Genomic DNA, 13,579 nt, shown 5'->3' on the forward strand with positions numbered 1-13,579 from the left:
TTCCTTTTAGCAAATCAAATTACTACAGAGACGCTAGGAGGCGGGCTTGGCTCCCTTCCTTCAACACAGCTTGTCAGGCGGGATTGATTCCAGATTGAAAGTGGAACCGATCAAAATGCCTTTGTGGAAACTCGTGACGGCTGTGAGGAGGTGAAATAACGCTACGTTTTAAGTGCTGGGTAATAAAGGGACCAGTATTGACCTGCTAAAATTACACCTCCGTGCAGCACATAGCGAATGTTTACTGCCGCCCCCCTGAGCTCTGGGGTCCAAACCAGCGTGGAGAACGTGCAGAACATGCCCACCTGTAGAAAATAATATGTAACATAACTTGATGTATGAACACCTTGTTCACACCGAGTGAAAAGCTAATTATTGACCACTGCTTCCTTGTGGAGCATATGAGAGTACAGGAAGGGTTGTGCTGGGGAAAATTTCTGTGTCTGTGTTTAGATTCAGTTTCCACGTTCCATTCTTCTGCTCTTTTATCAGATGCTGGAGGACTGTTTTAGTTAAAAAGCTGTTTAGATATATTGACATTGACATATAGGCCTAATTGAATTATGCTACACGTTCCTATCCAATTAAATAGAGTGGAGCATTTACAGAGTTTGCAACTCAACATAAAATGCTATTTATTTAATGTGGCTATTGTCGGTCTGTCAACTAAATAACTCCAGTGTTCATGTGAAATGGCTGCAGTGGAGTTTCATGATTTGCTCTAATATGATTATATGATAATTCCAATATGATTAATGTTAAATAGAAGCCAATGGCCACCTCCATTAGCAATGTTAGCATTTCTGTCGGAACTGTTCCTTTAATTAAACCTTGAGAGAGCTCTTCTGGGGTTCTTTAGTCAAGAGAGTGGTTCTATATAGAGCCATAAACACAACATAAAAGAACTACTTGCATGCTTACAGTGTTTATGGTTCTTCAGATTGGTGCAATGTGTTGTATATGGAATCTTTTTGGAAAAGGGTTCTGCTGTTGTTACAAGCTTGACATTTACAATTGAAGAACCCGTTTTGTTGCTATATAGAACCATATTCAACACATTCTCCATCAAGCTGAAGATGCATTTCACCATGCAAAGGACGATTTAAGCATGCAAATAGTTCTTTGAGTGTTCCTGATTCTATATAGAACCATTGGCTTTACTAAAGAACCCCTAAAGAACCATCTCTTTTTAGGAATGTAGGTGAGTCTTACTGCACAGTCTCCAACTTGATATATATTGGTATACACTGTGTTGTGCTTATGTAATTAGACTTGTAGGTAAAACTGTACTTGTATTCCAGGTGAGCACTTATTGGTTGTTTTTACTGCTAGGTAAACCTCAGAGAAATATTGGACAGGATATGATAAACCTGTTTAATAGAGCTGTAATGAAGCCAAACCGACTGTGAGTAGGCGAGTTGGAGATATAGGCCGAAATGTGAAAGTGAGGTTATAAAATTGTTTCCATATTGTTTCAGCCCTATTTTTGTCTGTTCTCTGTCTGGCACTTGTGACAGAATGAGCTCTGAGAGCATGCTGATGTATTCCGTGTTGTGTTAGTGTTTGAATGAACAGTGTGTGTTTGGAAAGCTGATCCACTTGTTAATGTATTCAGTGTTGTGTTGCTCAGCGTGGCGCTTGTAGCAATTTTTTTCACAATATGCATCATATTTAGTTTTTCTGAGATTTACTAACAAGCTGGAACATATGCAGTATACCAGTAAATCAAATTAAAACTAAAAAAGCTGAAAACTTAAGGACAGGGAAAAAAGTGATAAAAGTAAATGTCATATTGGGCGGTCATATATTCAGCTACTTGTTTATATGCAGGTTATGCTGTTAGTATATGTTGTTTTAGTTTGTATCTTTAATTCGGACTGTAATGTTTTATCATATGAACGTGAAATGTGGCCTGTGTAAAAGTAATGACATTTTATATTTTATGTGTCATGTTTATTTTTTTCTTCAGTAACTTCACATGTATACAACTTGTTTCCAAAAAAGGAGGGGCGCTGTGCAATATGTAAATAAAAACAGAATGCAATGATGTGCAAATCATTTAAACCTTATATTTGATTGAAAATAATACAGACAACATATCAAATGTTAAAATGTTGAATGGTTTTTGTTTTTTTCAACAATGTATGCCGATTTTAAATTTGATACTAGCAACACATTCCAGAAACTTTGGGATGGGGTATGTTTACCAGTCTATTGCCTGACCTCTTCTTTTAACACACCATCAGTGTTTGGGAAATGAGGAGACAAATTGCTGTAGTTTTGAAAGTGGAGTGATTTCCCGTTCTTGCTAAATATAGGATTTCAGCTGCTCAACAGTTCGGAGGCACCTTTGTTGTATTTATCTTATTTCGTTTCATAATGTGCCAAATGTTTTCAGTGGGTGACAGGTCTGGACTGCAGGCAGGCCAGTTTAGCATGTGGACTCTTTGACTAGAGAGCCATAATATGTGCAGAATGTGGTTTGATATTGTCTTGTTGAAATAAGCAAAGATGTCATCTGGATGGCAGCATATGTTGCTACAAAACCTGTATATATCGTTCATCATTAATGGGGCCTTCTCAGATGTGCAAGTCACCCATGCCATGGGCCCTAATGCCCCCCCATGCCATCACGAATGCTGGCTTTTGAACTCTGCACAGATAACAAGGTGGATGGATGGAGGACGTGGCATTCATGATATCCAAAAAGAATTAAAATTTTGATTCGTCAGACTACGGGACACTTGTTCACTTTCCCTCAGTTCATCTTAAATGAGGTCAGGGCCAGAGAAGGCGGCAGCGTTTCTGGATCCTGTTTACATGATGTGTTTTTTTTTTGCATGGTAGTTTTAACTGTGTGGGGTTTTTTCCTCAGTTTGGCAAATGTCTCATCATAATTGGCAATACATATGTACTTAGAAAATCCATAGTGATGTGGTTTAACGCAATAAAGAAAACACATCGTCATATCGCCCACAACCAGCGCTCTGTGCAGCTTTTTGACATTTGCGCTTTGTCGGGTCATTGCGGTCGGGTTTACCCAGCTGACGTGTGACCTGTTTGTCTCATCACACACCACAAGTTGGCAGAGGAGGGTGGATTTCTTTGTCCTCAAATGGTTTCTGAAAACTGCTTGATGTGTCACACTGTGGTTTCACTTAGACATACACACACGTTGTTGATATTACAGTATTTGTGAGGACTTCCATTGCCTGCCATAGGGTAGCTGAGTAATGCTATGCCCAGACTCAAACCTTAACTTTGGTTAATGAATAAAAAATGGTTTGGGTTCCTTTTTAAAAGGAGAAACAGCGAATTTGTTTTCCCATCATGAGAAATATGGTCCTTGCAAAGAGCTAAATACATACATGCGCACACACAGGTTTTCAGCATTAGCAGGCTAGTGAGTCATCCTCTGAGCCACACTTGGTGTGAGACCTCATTGAGATCACTTCCTGAATGAGAAAATGTTGTTTTGTGATTGGTTCTTGTCTTATTTTCACATTTTCAACCCCCACCCAAAACACTCAACACCAGACACTTTGTTTTTTGTTTTGTCATCTCCTCAGTCAGACAGCCAGACAGCCGTCAGACAGTTTAGTTTCAAAACTGTCTGAAACGCACAGAGAGGTGGCAAATTTAACTCTAGAATCTGCCCACTCGAGCACTTCTTACTCTACTTAAGAGTCATTCGAATTTGAATGTGTTCTGCTGTTTTGCTGGCTTTGTTTTTGCTCTCCAAAACAAGGTGCAAGGCAAACAGATTACCAGACCGTGGTGGTTCGTATGCAAAAATGACTCACAGCTGGAGTCTGAGAGCTTCTTTTAAGGAACATGAGGGTTCAGACTGGCAGGAAATCAGCTAGAGCCTTGGGTGATATTTATAAACACTCTTAAAGAGCCCTGTTGTAGCTCTATATGTCCAAAGGTTTTAAGTCACCAGTGTTTCTTCTGAAATGAAGGGTAATAATAGGGGGTTAATGTAGGAGTAGCCTCTACTCTCCTGGGAGGGCTTTATGTTGGAACATTGCTGTGAGGATTTGATTGAGCATTAGTGAGGTCAGGTACTGATGTTGGATGGTCAGTTCTGGATCACTCCAACTCATCCCAAAGGTATTGGATGGAGCTCCATCACTCCAGAGAGCACAGTTTCACTGCTCCACAGCCCAGTGCTGGGGTGCTTTGTACCTCTCTAACCCATCCATTGGGTATGGAAACCTTAGGCTGATCCAGAGTGTCCCATTTTCTATTTGGACATATACTGTTTAAAACTGACCAAGTTCCAAGTGTGCTTTTCGCAGATTAAGCCTAGTCTCAGACTTAATTGCAGTCTCCAAATTGGGATCTGGCCTAAAATGTTAAATATAAGCTTACAATGTTACAAATATTTGATTTTGAGGCAGATTTTCAAGTTATGCATGACGTAATTTAACTTCTGTATTTGCTTTGGACCATCCAGAAATGGAGCTAGAAGTATGTTTTATTTTGAACTGCCTGTTCCTATTAATTATTCCTATAAATTATTAAAATCACTATTTAAAGGCATTAAGTCATTAAAAACATTGTTTTTAATGAATCTGCATTGCTCATGTTTATAAGCCTGAATTTCTGTAAAAAGCTGCAAAATAAAAGTTTATCAGCGATGGCCTAATTTTGTGCTTCTTTTATTAGCTACTTATACTATTTGCTTTCAGTTAAGGCTGCTATAGTTAGCTATGCTAATGCTGAAGCTTAAGCCTCAAGGCCTTAAAGGCCACCGTGCGTGAAGGGGCGTGTTAATTTGTTGTGGTATATCCGGCTGAATTCTGTTTTGGTTTTCTTTAAGATATAAACCGAATAGTTGTTCATTTTTACTTGCTTATTTTTAAAAATGAGTTCATTTTGACCACATTCCAGCATGTCTGGCAAAAAACTCCCCCCTTAACGTGCTTGCAGACCACTGTCCTAGATCTGATCGCAGTTTCTCCAGTTAGGCAGCAGTTCCGGGAGTCTTTCTCTCTCTCTCTGTGAACGTGCCTTAGTTCCCAGGAATGTTGCTGTAAAAGAAAAAAAAAGATCCTGGTTGGAATGTAGCTAAATCCCTTTCTCAGGTAATCTGTTTTAGAGCTGTTCTGAGTAACTCTCAGCATTACGCAACGTTCGAAGCCTTTTACTTCCTACCTACGGAATACTTTTTAAAAAAAAATGAGTAAGCAGTCTCTCCGTGTCCTGTTTGGTGTTTTGCCAAAGTGGGGGGTTTAGTTTCTCTGTATGTCTGTATGTGTTGGCTGAACAGATTGTAGAGGGCAAAAGGCAGATTTTAGCCGTGCGAAAATGAGTCCAGTCTGTGTATATATGAGTGTCTAAAGCTTAAAGGGGAATGGCACCAGATTTTCAGAATTTTAGTACAATTCAGATGTTGAGATGTAAACAAAGTCCTTTAGAGTGGTTTGGTGTGAAATGATTGATTGTAGAGACTCTGATGTCTTTACGTTGGTGGTGATAGGAACCAGGGGCCGCCATGGCAACAACACAAATATAGCCATTTTCTTTACTATGCAAAACCACCAGTGAACCTACACAGGTATTTATTCTACCTTCGGTAAGTTTCTCTAGAACAGAGCATTTCACACCAAACTATTCTGAATGACTGTTTACATCTTAACTGTTTAATTATGCTGAGTGTTTTGTTACCATGCAGTTTATGCAGTTGCTATACATATTATTGCGATTGTTGTTGTCCTGTATTCTAGAAATACTGATTATACCCATCATATACTCAAAAAAAAGGGTATTGTGACATGATTTACCACAATACCTGTAACCTATATATGTATGTATGTGTATATATAAATGGCTGAGCCCTAATATTAACACGCCTAATGAGTCAGATGATAGTCCCCCCTGTTAAGAACAGTGTAATTTGCATTATGCTAACTGCAGGCTGTTAGTTTTCCCTGCTTATTACGGATGCTGAAGTTTATTTTAGATTGTATTTTAGATTGTAATGACGCAGTGTTTGACGTTGGAGGACGATGTGTCTGCAGCAGTTCTTTCTAAGAGCTCTAGAAACAGTCCGGTGTTTTTAACGAGAGCATCAAAGGAAAGGAACATGGATGGAGACTGAAATAGCCTTCACTCTGAATCACCTCCGCAGCATCCACAGCGCCGACTCGGAAGTCTTTGAAGAGCATAAAAGAACAGCTGTGTGTGTGTGTTGGGGGGTGTTAGGGAACTGCGGTGGGGGTTCCCCCCCCCCGTCTTTTTCTTCCTCTGCTCTTTTTCATGCTTGCTTTCTTTCTTCTTCTGTCTCATCTGTCCCTCTATTTTACACTCTTCTTTTTCTCACTCTCTTTTTCCCTTTTTTCTTTCTTTCCTTTCTCACTCTTTGTGTGTGTCATTGTATTAAAGCAGTAGCTGCGCAAAAAATTTAGTTTAAATTTAATCCCAAATATCGTTGAACAACCAAGACATGACTGAGGTTTGCTTCTGTAGTTTTACCACTGGAGCTACAGGCTAACAAGCCTCTATACGCTAATTAGCATAGTGCTAACTGCATGCCTACTGTGTGGGGTTGTTCAGTATCTCTACTAGTCTTGACTATGTGGTTTCTGATACTGAATGACTCACTGTCATCTATAAACATGGACTAAAATGTGTCACATGGCTGAAACACTAGCAGCCAAATTAAAGCCTGAACTCTGTCTGTGCTTTTTTCCATTGTTATAGGTAACAGTGTGTTATTAAGAACAGTATAATTAGCGTTATGGTAATTGCCTGTTTGTTTTCGTAGTAATTATGGATCTTAATTAAGATGGATTTGAAGAAGCAGGGTTTGAATCTAGTGGTAATGGGTGCCGGACTCCAGTCCTGTTTGATAACTGCATTGCAGATTTGAAGTATCTTCTGAACTCAAACTCACCTGCTTCATTAAGGATCAAAGCCTTCTTGAGCTGAATGAAGTGTGTTGTGAGTCTATTGAGGAAAACACTGTAGTGTGCAAAAGTGGAGCTGGGCTCTCTGGACTTAAGTGCTATTCAAACGGGATCAGCTTTACATGGGTGAGTGGGGTAATGTAATCTTACCATGGGATGTCTGTTATATTTATGATCAATTCACACTGGATCAGAAATCTATAAGTTGCAGAGATTGCAGGGACTACTCGAGTTAAACATTGAAGTGACCAATAAAGTTCTGTGCGTAATACGTTAAGCTGCTCACAGAAAGAAAACGTGGCCAAACAATTACTTTAACTGTAATTTTGTCTACCTTATTTAATTTATTTACCTTATTTAACTTATCTTGCGCTAATGTAGCTTGCATTAGCATTGCCCTTTTTTTTTCTTTTTTTTTAATTTATCATTTTTAATATTCAGTTGTATACATCAGAATGACTGTGTGGATCATATGAATATTATAGAGCACTGTTTAAATGAAACAATAGAAACAATATCGCCCCTACACTTCCTGTAGTGTATTACAGTCTGTCAGAATGACTGTGTGGATTATATGAACATTATAGAGTATTACAGGATGGTGACTTGGATTAAATTGCATGTCCTCATTCATGAGTCACTCCCTCTGGAGTTCGGTACCATCATTATTTTGCACTGAAATGTTCCTGGCTAACATGAAGGATCTAAACTGCTGCACATTTTATAGGTTGTACTGTTTGTATTGTTGAAAGTCTCAGATACTGTTGAATTTTGTGGTAACATTTTTAGGAGTGGTGCTTTTGGCCCAAGCTGTGTGGTGTGATTTATTTATTTATAAGGCTCAGGGAATGACAGCAGGTGCTCATCCTCTCTCTCTCTTTTTCTCTCTTTCACAGGGTCACCTGTCAGAAGGTCTGGTCACTAAGTGGTATCGTTCCCCTCGTCTCCTGCTCTCCCCCAATAACTACACTAAAGCCATTGACATGTGGGCAGCTGGCTGCATCTTTGCTGAAATGCTCACAGGGAAAACACTCTTTGCAGGTCAGACACTTTGTTTGTTTGTTTGCCTTTTGTTTATTTGTGTGTTTCCCAGTCTGATATCTCCAGCTGTGTCTCTTTCTAGGTTTTTCTCTACAGCGATTCTGGTCCTGAAGGCCAGAGTCCAGCACTAGCAGCGTAGACATTTTGACCTCACATTTCATGCTAATTTGATTTGATTCGGTCATTTCAGTATACTTAAAAAAAAATTGAATACACCAGTGTAACTGGAGGAGATATTTACACAGTAGTGGAATATAGTCAGTAAAGACAGTACATCATTTTCAGCACTTGAAAAGGGGTGTATTTTTATCAAAGCCAATCCAGTATTTGAGTTTTTAAATGCCAATCTAAGTGCATACTTTATTGATTACTATTTTAATCAATTCTGACATTCCCACTTTAGAGGCAGTTCAAATGCCACCTGTCCAACTCAGATAATTACCACTGTAGGTGTATTTGAACAGGGAAAGCAGCCAGTTCTGCTGGACTCTGACCTTCCTGGGCATCATTTTGAGCTTCCCTGACATACACCTATCTTTATCTGGGTGCTTCACTCTCTCTACCTCTGTCTCTCTGCATATATACTCAAGTAAAATAAAGTAATCTAGGCCAGGCTGATATTTTCCCCTCTGTCTGGAAGGAAAGCTTTTTCCTTATGCAAGTTTTAAGGTGAACTCTAAACTGAGACTGAATGGAAAGTAGGTCAGAACTGTTTTTGCCTTAAACGTTCCAGCATGTAAACTTTGAATGCTGGTTAAAGAGGATCTGCTTTCTGTGTGTGGTATGGTTGGAGCAGTGTCTCAAGCTCTGAGATCATTCTTCATAGGCCCCAGGGTGCAACAGCAATGTTCTACACAAGTAGAGAAAATGATTAGTTCATGAGGTTCATTTAGCCTTTGTAGAGTTTTTTAAGCCTCTTTAAATTGCATTATTATTCAGTAACTGTGGTAACTAAAAACCTCTGTAACATAGTTATGCGTGTGAGGAACTGAAAGGGTCCTTGCAGTTCAAGAGGTTTAAATGTTTGTGTGCTTGTGTGTAGGTGCTCATGAGCTGGAACAGATGCAGTTGATCCTGGAGTCCATTCCTGTGATCCATGAGGAGGACCGACAGGAGTTGCAGAGCGTTATCCCCGTATTCATCAAGAATGACATGTCTGTACCCCACACACCGCTGGCCAAACTGCTGCCAGGGGTCAGTGCTGAGGGTCAGTATCATGCATGCGCACATATTGGTTATAACCTTTTTTTTTTTTCCTCATTCAGTAACTTCGGAAAGTTCCCTGGCCAAAAAAATGAGTCACATGCATCATCTCTTTCTCTCAAACTGAGGATTACGCCAGTCTTTTGAGAGACTTCCTGTCTATTTTAGTCCACTCATCCATAAACTTTGTATTTAATGTCTGAGGAGAGCACAGTATTCGCACTCCAATGCTCCAGGATGACGACAGTAGGGTGTCTGGTTTGACAGACATGATGGAGCACTTGGGCAATTTGACTGGCCAGCAGAATCACCAGACCTCTGTGGCTAGAAATGACAGGAATTCAAGTTAAATCCAAACCTGATAGGGCTCATGATGTTATTAAGGCAGGAGGACACGTAACCAAACTTTAGAAAGAAAGAGATGCATGCAACCAATTTTTTTGAGTAGCTATGAAATTAATGTGCAAGTCTGAAGAGCCACCAGTTAGCAGTGTGCAAATGACATCATGCTAATTGGTGATGTCCATTCATTGTTACCCACGTTTGCTTGTTTGATCCAGCTATTCCTTTAACCCCTTAATGCTGATACAAAGTGTTTAATATCCTTTAATAACATGATTTCTCAACACTATAAGCCTCATTTTGATGCATAAAATCATGATCTAAGACAGGGTTGCCTAATCCTGGTCCTAGAGATCTGGCAGAGTTTTAACACATCTTAACACATCTGATCCAGGTAGTGAAGGCCTTCATGAGTATATCAGAATACCTGAGCCAGGTGTGTTGGAGCTGAACTCTCCAGGGTGGCACACCCCTGATCTAAGAAAATTTGTAGATTTTTGATCTATTAAACAAAATCTATTAAACGTAGGAAAATGCCTTTGCCTTAGTTTCTGGTCATGTTTCCGATGACACAGGAAAATGACCCAACAGTGTTCAGTACCAGTAGAAAGTAGCACCACAAAGATGGCAAAATGGACCCCCATGAAGAACCCAAACTCATCATCTGCCTTTCCCTCTCATTTTAACAGCTCTGGATTTCCTGGAGAAGATCCTGACCTTTAACCCCATGGATCGGCTGACGGCAGAGGAGGCCCTGGCACACCCTTACATGAGCGACTACTCATTTCCTCTGGACGAGCCTGTGTCCTCTCATCCTTTCCACATTGAGGACGAGGTGGACGACATCCTGCTTATGGACGAGAGCCACAGCCACGTCTACAACTGGGACAGGTCAGACATTCAGCCCTGCAGCCTTGCCTGCAGAGCTCATTGGTTGCATAAGAACGCATTAATTAAGCATTTGTTTTAGCCTGCATATGGCTGTCTTATTGATTTGAGGTCATCTGGCTGAAGAAGTGAATGAATGTAAACCACCACTCTTTTGCAATCGGAACAAGGCTGTCAATTACCTGATAACTCCCAGCGTTAAAGGTAGCTTACATCTTAAAGCCATTCGAGGTTCTCAGTTCTGGTCTTGGAGAACCTCTGTCAGGCAAATTTTGTTTTTTTTCCCTGTTCTTCCAACACGTCTTCCAGCTAATCAGCTGATTAACCAGCCTTTCTTGAGCTGTAATGTAAAATGTTCATTGCTGGTGTACTGCAAGATTTGGAACCACTTGAATTTTACAAAGATTTCTCAGTAAACTGGCTAATTTAAGACGAAAGTGACAGTTATCCAATAGGAACGCACCTTACCTCCTCTCCTATTGGACTGGCTTGACTCTTCTACTTGAAGATAATCTTCCCACAGCATTGTTAACATTCTATTGTTCCTCTCCTGTAGGTACCATGACAGCCAGCTATCGGAGCCAGACTGGCACCTACACAGCACAGTGGAGGCAGAGGAGGTCCAGCGCGACCCCCGCGCCCTCTCGGATGTCACAGACGACGAAGAGGTGCAGGTGGACCCACGCAAGTACGCGGACGCCGACAGCGAAAAGTTCCTGGATGACCCAGCGGCCTTCGACTTCCCTCCGGAGCGCTCGTGGCCTCAGTACGATGACCATCACGAGAACAAATACTGCGATCTGGAGTGCAGCCACACCTGCAACTACAAGGCAGTCTCTCCATCCTATCTGGACAACCTGATCTGGCGGGAGAGTGAGGTGAACCACTATTATGAGCCCAAGCTTATCATAGATCTGTCCAACTGGAAGGAGCAACAAAGCAAAGAGAAAGGAGACAAGAAGAGCAAGAGTAAGTGTGAGAAAAACGGCTTGGTCAAAGCTCAGATCGCTCTGCAGGAGGCCAGCCACAACCACGGCCTCAGCCAGAGCCCGCCGGAGAAGGACCGCGAGCAGGAGAAACATCAAAACCAAGGCTTCGATTTCGACTCCTTCATAGCCGGCACCATCAGGCTAAGCCTTCAGCCCGAGCCCAGTCAGGTAGGCCTCTTGAATGAGCTCAACACTTCTGTGTCCCAGCTGTCCAAATCCGTCAGTCAGGAAAAGGACGAGAAGTGCCAGGTGAACCTGGCTCAGCAGGGCGGCCGCCCGCCATGCCCTTGGGACAGCTACGGAAGTCCAGGGCCGGATGAAAGTTACTGCCTAATCGATGAAGCGTGCTGGGACGCCCAAAAAGAAGGCAATGTCGGAGGAGGTGGTGGATATACCAGCTACTTAGACCGCCTCTTCAGCAAGCGGGACGAAAGCGCAATGATCACGCCTCCTGAATCGCCCGAAGATTTCTCCCCCGGTGCAGAAATCCCACTCTCCTGCACCCAAGAGGAAACCGCACCTGGTTTTCTCGCCCGAAACGGAGAAATCGTTCTTGAGACGCTGGCCATCCCTGGCGATCTACCGCTGAAGTCGCTGCAGGCCACGCTCACGCCCACCACTCATGTAAAATGCTCCCCACAAATCGCCCACAAAACCTACAGCAGCATTTTGAAACATCTGAATTGAGCAAGTCCATTTTATTAATATTAATATTGAAATAATAAAGTGGTCATCGGAAATCCCTCCCGCCCCTTCCAAAAATGCCACCTGTGGCAAGTCAAGCAGGATCTCTTATTTTTTACATGGTTAGTGCATTATTTTCCCTGAATTATTTTGTAACTTTTACTGTATGGTTACTTTTTATGATTTCTCTTTTTTTTTTTTGGTAATTGTATGTATGATGATGATGATGATTATGATTATTATTATTATTATTATTATTATTATTATTATTATGAGTAAAGCTCATGACCTAAGAGTGGCACTCTGTGTCTGTTGACACTTCTTGGCCCCCTCCCATGCTTAATTTTCAAAACTGTTCTATTTAAATAAAGACAAACAGGAAAAGAAATAATTATACTTAATAAAAAAAAACTGGCATGCCATTTGCACACGGCGTACTGTAGATTCATATATAGAGGAAAAAGACAAGAAAGGCTTATAAGGAACACAATAAAGAGAGAACAGGGGTATTTAATGCAAGCAGAGAGAAAGTGAGGGAGGAAGAATGCACTAAACGTGAGGGAGACGTTGTCACTGACATTTCTGTCTTTCTGGCCAAGAAACGAAAAAACGTGGCCTTCCAGCTGACCCGCCTAGAGGACAGAAACAAAACAAGCTGTTTTCCGTCTCTTCTGATTATCGTTATTTTTAATTTTTTATGCTTAACATATCTAACATATTTATGTGAGTATTCCTTTTCTTCCCTCCTTTTTCGGAAACCACAAGGTCACCGCCCCCCTCGAGGTGACCCGAACATACTGTAAACGTTTGTGTTGAGTTTATCGCGATGCCAGCAGAGCAGCCGTTTTAAAATGTAGGTTCGTAAAAACGTGTTATCTACCTCAAAAGGTAACAGCAGATGGAGCGTATTGGAGCTGTAGTGCTTTACGCAAGACATTCACCCTGTAACACCATTCAGTGCGCAGTGACTGGGCGTTTTTCTTTCGTTTCTTTTTTAGAAAAATAAATTTTGCATTTGCCATAGTGAAGTGTTAAGATCATTTATTTATTTTTAAGCAGATGTGAGATATTTATTTTAACCATTGTAATTTTCAATGTGACTGGCGACTGAGGCATTGAACTTCCATCCTTTCGTTTTTCAGCACTGTGCGAGTTCGTGTGACTGTATATATGACCGTGTGACTGTATGAGCGCCTGTGTGAGTGAGTGTACGGCTGGAGGCTACTCATCCTTTTTACATTGTAAAGATGCTCTCCATTTCCAGCATTAGTTACTTTTGAGGAAATCATTCTCGTTCTGTTTGTTTTTCCTGTAGGTGCTCTGTGTGAGAGGAAATTTGGCTTTATCTGATGCACCTAAAAGTCTTAATTTGTTTTTCTTTTTTATATAAATGTATTATTAGAATTGTGTGCATGGAAGAAAAACTATGGAAGGTACATTTAAAACGAAGTGTATGGTGAAGTCTATTCATTATTAATTTTTATTTTAATTGTATGTTTTTAGTATTGTGTTTTATCT

The 13,579-nt window shown here is 40.9% G+C and overlaps 1 protein-coding gene across 2 annotated transcripts in view; it reads left to right on the forward strand.

The window, feature by feature from the left end:
* mapk6 (mitogen-activated protein kinase 6) overlaps positions 1-12,671 on the forward strand; it is a 32,149-nt gene extending 19,478 nt beyond the window's left edge. For both annotated transcript variants that reach the window (XM_036564622.1, XM_036564621.1), the window contains exons 3-6: positions 7,811-7,955; positions 8,998-9,162; positions 10,190-10,391; positions 10,945-12,671. In XM_036564622.1, coding sequence (XP_036420515.1) covers positions 7,811-7,955; positions 8,998-9,162; positions 10,190-10,391; positions 10,945-12,064 — 1,632 coding nt within the window. In that variant the 3' untranslated portion in view covers positions 12,065-12,671. The remainder of the gene's footprint in view (positions 1-7,810; positions 7,956-8,997; positions 9,163-10,189; positions 10,392-10,944) is intronic.
* The last annotated feature ends 908 nt before the right edge of the window (positions 12,672-13,579 follow it).

The sequence above is a fragment of the Colossoma macropomum genome, unplaced genomic scaffold (genome assembly GCF_904425465.1).
Source record: "Colossoma macropomum unplaced genomic scaffold, Colossoma_macropomum, whole genome shotgun sequence".
Taxonomy (NCBI): Eukaryota; Metazoa; Chordata; class Actinopteri; order Characiformes; family Serrasalmidae; genus Colossoma; species Colossoma macropomum.